General features: G+C 34.9%; 1 protein-coding gene across 1 annotated transcript in view; it reads left to right on the top strand.

Moving 5' to 3' along the window:
• LOC106467491 (gastrin/cholecystokinin type B receptor-like) overlaps positions 1-2,514 on the top strand; it is a 52,730-nt gene extending 50,216 nt beyond the window's left edge. Inside the window, exon 6 of the mRNA XM_013927850.2 lies at positions 2,008-2,514. Within this exon, the coding sequence (XP_013783304.1) occupies positions 2,008-2,355 (348 nt within the window). The 3' untranslated portion in view covers positions 2,356-2,514. The remainder of the gene's footprint in view (positions 1-2,007) is intronic.
• Positions 2,515-7,011: the final 4,497 nt, after the last annotated feature.

Below are 7,011 nucleotides of genomic sequence, written 5' to 3' on the forward strand. Positions count from 1 at the left end.
CATTCGGCAAGGTACAGGATAGTTCTAGAAAACAGAGGGCGTGAGAATAGTCACGTGATCTCGCTGACGCAACAATATGAATCCATATACATTAACGGTATTTGTAACCTTTCCCAAAACAATCAATACCTTGACGTACCTGTATCTCTTTTCCCCAAATATGAATCAATGCACATAGATCTTACTTGTAACTCTTTTTCCAAAATACGAATCCATAAATGTAGACTGTATCTGTAACCTTTTTTCCCAAAATGTTTATCGAAACATAGATTATATTTGTAATCCTTTTCACAAAATATTAATCCGTAAATGTAACTGGTATCTCTAATCCTTTACCCTAAATAAGCATGTCTACACATAACTCCTTCACTTATTTACCCTATTCATACAGTCATATACTTAATAGCATTATGTCGGTTTTGTTTTTATGTCAAGGTTAAAGACAGGCTGCTAACGGAAACATTATAAAGTTGCAGAACTTTTTTTACGCTATCTTAGTTCATTTTGATACATGAAAAGCTTACTTTCTTAATGTAGTGTTTGTTTTTTAATTCCACTTCAAATGATATCAGTTTCAATAGCTTTTTCTTTATGATTATACTTGTGTTCGTAATTAATCATTTTTTTTTCATATTTAACTTTTAGAGCTCTGAGCTCTTGAGACTATGAAGCAGTTAAAGACAACCATATCTTGCTCGAACACAATAGAAATTTTCCTCAAGTTACTTTCGAAGTCCTTGGGGATTAAAAGCTCAAATTACACTTATTGTCCGTTGACCAACATTTTTTTCCGTCGATGGAGGATTGAGATCAATTAAGCAATTAAACAAGTAATTGATTAAGCCAGATCAATACTGTTCCCTGATTTGTTTTTTGGTAACGTACAAGACTAAGGATGGGACCTGCCGTCATTAAAGAGAGTGGTCTGTCACCCCTCTCCCCCTTCTCTCAATGTCATTAATCAAATGAAATGAGAAAAGATAATTTTAAACTGAAGCTGTTGTTATATTCCTTCACTAATGCTAGTGTTACAGAGACTACAGAGTTTCCAAAAACACCGTAATGTTTTCACTACTCGAAATCACTTTTCAAAGAAAAACAGAACGCGATTAAAAATGCGGAAAAGATTTCCTGACAAAAATGTACAAACAAAGACAACGTCAATTTAGATATCAGGATATGGAAAGTTCGGCCTTGATGTACGCGTTTTGTGGCTACTTTACGTAAACACCCCGGTAGCAAAGAGGCAAATCTGCGTACTCATAACGCTAGAAGTTGGATTTCGATACCCATGGTGTGCACAACACAGATGACCCATTGTGTAGCTGTGCGTTTAACTACAAACAAACAATTCACGTGAACAGGTTGAAGTTAGGACGAATGACGTCGAGGTTTTGAGAGAACACCTGGACTTCCTTAAAATCCTAATCTTATGGCTGTGTGTAAGAAAGTCTAACTTAGAACTTGAGTAAATGATACAGTGTTTAATCATTCTTACCCTAATTCTATTGTGACGTAAATAAAATTGATGACAATGTTACTCCTCACCAACTTTTAACCCAGTCCATATTGCCACAGTTGTTGTTCAAGTGGTTTGCTAATATGAATAGCATCTACCCTATTCCGTCCATGCTCGCGAGACCTGGTATTATTAACCAAAACACCTCGTCGGCTAAAGATAATAACAGATGGGGATGTGCTTAAAATGTTATTATTCGATTCTTCTTCGATCGTATCAATGATTCTAAGTGTAACTAAGGTACCTGTACAAATCTAGGTATAACGTTTAAAAAATATTTCTCTTTATACAGGGATAAAAACACACAAACTCCGTTTAAAATTTAACAAATTTACTTTGTTATCACAAGTTGAAAATCAAGTTTTAGTGATCTATTGCGATGAAGAAAATTGGTGAATGTTTTTATTTAACTTTATTTAAATAAAGTAACAAGGGCACTAATAGAGAACCTCCAGGTGTCAAAACATGAAGTGTTTATCTGTTTTCAGGTGATCAAGATGCTAGTAGCAGTGGTTGTTTTGTTCATCATGTGTTGGGCTCCAATCCTTATCACTAACGTCTTGACTGCTTTCGGCTACATTCACCACCTGAATTATGGGTATTTGAAAGCACTTCGAACCGCCTTTCATCTCCTGTCTTACTTCAACAGTTGCATCAACCCTTGTGTATACGGGTTCATGTCTCAGAACTTTCGGAGCAGCTTCAAAAGCGCTTTACGCACGTGCTTGTGTGCAGGGAAAAGGCAGCGAGTTCGAGGCCTGTCGTCTCTCAGCCGCACGCGCACCACATCGATAAGTTACGGCCGGTCGACAGCAATAGCTAATGACGGGTTTTGAAAAGGTCATAATGGGATGCCATCCCTCACAGAGTAAACAAGGCTTGGATTGATTCCTGATTAATGTAATGTTCATCCCAGTTTCGAATGAATAGATACGTACTTCCTGCGAGGTTTTTCTTCGTAGATTGGAAGACAGAAGCTATTGTAAGCGTTCCTTCTAAATCAATAAAAAACACAACAACAACAACAAAAAAACCAACCTACATTAATTTTTACTTATTGGTTGAGAAAACTGTCACATGGCTCAAAAACTAAATTAAAAAAAAAGAGATGAAGGAGAGCCCACGGTAACATTGTAGTCCTTTAATTTATTTCTGTGTTACTAGTCAAATATTAAATCTTCATCTTTGCGAATTTACTGGAAACTTATTTTAAATTCCAGAATTTTCCGTAGCTTTCCGGAAATGATGTATATATCTATATAATCTGAACGTTGTTCAAAGCTTTGAATACTTAATTGAACTTTTTGAAGTTGGAAGACAAGAGAGACAGCTTTGGTGACCTAGATCAGTGAAAACCGAGATGTATTAGAATCTTGTTTAAAAAGTTTTTATTATTTTTTTTAAGAATTTAGCGATAGATAATTTTATGATTTATTTATTTTAGAGAAGAAGAAGAAGAAGAAAGGCATAAAAAGTATACAATTCTAGTGTTAAAGGTAAATATGACTCATGGAACTTTCAATAATACATACTAATAAGAACGATATAATCCAAAATAAGCCAATATAATGAAAGTAAGTATCCAGACTTACAAAGCTAAAATCCGGGGTTCAGTTTCCTGCGGAGGACATAGCGTAGGTAGCTTATCGTTCAGCTTTGCGCTGTAAAAACAACAATAACGAAACTAAATGTAAGTTTTAATGGACGTAGAAGCTAAAATACTAACAGATATAAACTTTATTTAAAGCATCTCCAGAAATATATATAAATAATATAATACGTTAGACATTATTTATTTCTATTTAAGTGTAAAGATACACTATGGGCTATGAGTGGTATGCCCATCATAGGTATCGAAACCTGATTTTTGTGTAAAAGCCTAGAAGGTTACCGCTGACCCACTACAATACCACATTAAGCATGATAGGAAACGTACAAATTAAAGATTAATCTATAAAAGTTTACTTATACATTTACTAATTTTCAAAGGTTAAAACACAATATTACTTTCTTAATGCTTTAAAATACAAACTAACAGCATAAACGTTATGTGTAGTAATGTTAATTTCTGATAGAGATATACAGACTGCTATGTGTAGTAATGTTAATTACTGGTAGAGATATACAGGCTGCCACCTGAAAACAAAACTTCGTGAAAGTATTGAATATGTGGTGTTTTTTTTCAAATTCAATAAACTAGAGAGTATACATACTGTCATATGTAGTAATGTTAATAGCTAGTAGAGAATACAGGCTGTCATATGTAGTGATGTTAATAGCTAGTACAGTATACAGGCTGTCATATGTAGTAATGTTAATAGCTAGTAGAGTATACAGATTATCATATGTAGTAATGTTAATAGCTAGTAGAGTATGCAGGCTGCCATATGTAGTAATGCTACTTCCTAGTAGAGTATATAGGCTGTCATATGTTATAATGTTAATAGCTAGTAGAGATATACAGGCTGCAATATGTAGTAATGTTAATTTTTGGTAGAAATGTAAAAGTTGCTATATATAGTAATGTTAATTTCTGATAGAGATATACAGGCTGCTATATGCAGTAATGTTAATTTCTGGTAGAGATTTACAGGCTGCTATTAACTTTACTACATATGGCAGCCTGCATACTCTACTAGCTATTAACATTACTACATATGATAATCTGTATACTCTACTAGCTATTAACATTACTACATATGGCAGCCTGTATACTGTACTAGCTATTAACATTACTACATATGACAGCCTGTATTCTCTACTAGCTATTAACATTACTACATATGACAGCCTGTATTCTCTACTAGCTATTAACATTACTACATATGACAGCCTGTATTCTCTACTAGCTATTAACATTACTACGTATGACAGTCTGTATACTCTACTAGCTATTAACATTACTACATATGACAGTCTGTATACTCTACTAGCTATTAACATTACCACATATGGCAGCCTGTATACTCTACTAGGAAATAGTATTACAACATATGGCAGCCTGTATTCTCTACTAGCTATTAACATTACTACATATGATATTATGTACCACAACAGTTTTATTTTCACTACATCGTTTATATCATACTTTTTATATAGATCAAAATAATCTATTTGGTATCATATGCTGTTGTTGGGTGCTGACATTCCTACATTTTATCACTCTATATTCCATATTAGTCTTAACGAAGTCGTTGTATGTGGGAATTAGTTTCATAATTGAATATTAATAAGTCTCCCGAATTCCTACTGTTAAGCTACGGCCATTTTCAAAAGACTGTAGACGACGGCCATTTTTGTTTTAAAATTCAAGTTTATTGCGTTATTCATTCACGATAACTATTACCTCCACTAACGAAGGTTGACGGAGGTTATGTTTCCACCCCTCTGTGTGTGTGTGTTTGTTTGTCAGCAAAATTTCTCGAAAACAGCCGAATGGATTTGGACGAAAGTTCGTATACATTTGGATTATGGCCCAAATTAGAAGTGATTAGTTTTTAGGGGGTAAAAGTCACAGCAAGGTCACGAAAATAAAAAAAATCCCTATTTGTTAACATAGGGACCGATTTTCACGCTATTTGTGCTCTATAACTCAGTCAAAAATGATTGGATTTTGGATGAAACTTGGTGAACATATGTTGTATATTATTCCTCATTGTCCTACCAAAAATTGTCCGTGTCTGTTGATGGCAACGGACACACAGACATATTTTCGTGTTTTTGAGAGCCGAATATCATCAACGTCGGGTGGCGGAGGTGTGCACTCTACTGAGTGCTCCTGTAGTTAATCAAGTGATCAGAGTTCTTTAAATTTTAAGTATCACCCTGAGAAATATTTAAAGAAGACTTGTGTATTTTTGAATATTTAAGTAGTTAGTGTACAGTATATCATTGTCATGAATGTTGTAACAAATCGTGTTTATTACTAATGATTTTCTAGTGCGGGCAGATGGCGCCCTAGATCGTCTATGATTCTTTTTTAAAATGCGCTTGTGAACATCACTCAGGGTGGTGCAGGAAGATGAGCATTTAACGTGTATTAAAAGTTAAACTTAGGCATTCCATTTTCAATACTAAACAGAAAATGCGCATTATAGTATTTGTGTATTTCTTGCTTTCTTATTGGAAATCGCTGGTCCTTGGCATGGCCTGGTGGTTAGGACGCTCGACTCGCAATCTGTAAGGTTGTGGGTTCGAATCCCATCACCGAACTTGCTCGTCCTTTCAGCCGTGGGAGCATTATAAATAATTATTCGATTAGAGTAGCCCAAGAGTTGGCAGTGGGTGGCCTTTACTAGCCGTCTTCCCTCTATCCTATCACTGCTAACTTAGGGACGACTATCACAGATAGCCCTCGAGTAACAATGCGCAAAATTCAACTAACAACCAACAAAACTTTGAAGTCGTGGCCTAGTGGTTAGCGTGCTCGGACTATGAATTCGAGGGTTTGAGGCCACTTGCCGAAAAAACGAGCTCTTCACTTTGGGGCCATACTTCAAAGAGTAACAGTCGAATGCCCCTATTCTGTCATATAAGAGTAACCCGAGTGACGGTGAGTACTGTTCAGTAGACACCTTCTCTCCAGTCTATAACTGATATGCGAAAAGGACACATTGTATGACTTTGAATAAAAATTCTGAAATAAAAATAAAAGTAAGAAAAAAATCTTTTTTTTTAAGACAATGGTTACACGAGTTGATTTGAATAGTCCGATACTTACATAGAAAGAAACAAAATGTAGATTGATATCTTATGTTGTAGCCCATCGTCGTATGCGAAATATAAGCATATATTTCCTCAAATGAGAGAAATCCAATATAACAAGAAAGGAAAACAAAAACTGGACGTGTAAAACTAAATTTGTTTATGTTCAACTGAATAATTATGTTCCATAAATTGGAATAAACTCCTTGCAAGTAGACAGGCAGAGCAAAGAGTTGGTAAATTTTATACAAATTTCTCCTAAAATAAAAACAACTATTTAAGCTACTCCGAAAAGATAATATTGTCAATTTATTCAAGAGGTTTACTCATGTCAGATGCTATTAAGATGAAAATGTCTGAGATCCTATCCTATAGATTTAGTACTTTCTCCCTAGGTGTTTTTATTAAACCTTCCGTATTTTTGTCTTTTCGTAAATTTACTAAGACGTTTGGTTAACATAACTAGAAGAAGGACAGATGGGTAGCGAACTTATCCTGCTGTGTGTGCGTGTTTTAAAGAAAATTACTGTTCTGGAAATGAGTTTCCGGAAGTACAGACATTATTGTTTTCTAGCCGACCTGTTTCTATCTATAATCTCGTAACATCGCAACTGTGACACCTGTAACCGAAGTTACAATAGTATTTGCTGCTATTATTAGCTCCTGCGTTATTCATATAAAACAGTTAAGAGCTGGAAAAAAGTTAAAGTTATGGGGCCCTAAAATGCCTCCCCCATCTAAATTCCAAAATAAAGCGACTGTTGCAACTAGGATTACGAACTCATGAA

Source organism: Limulus polyphemus, unplaced genomic scaffold, assembly GCF_000517525.1.
Source record: "Limulus polyphemus unplaced genomic scaffold, Limulus_polyphemus-2.1.2 Scaffold2633, whole genome shotgun sequence".
Lineage (NCBI taxonomy): Eukaryota > Metazoa > Arthropoda > Merostomata > Xiphosura > Limulidae > Limulus > Limulus polyphemus.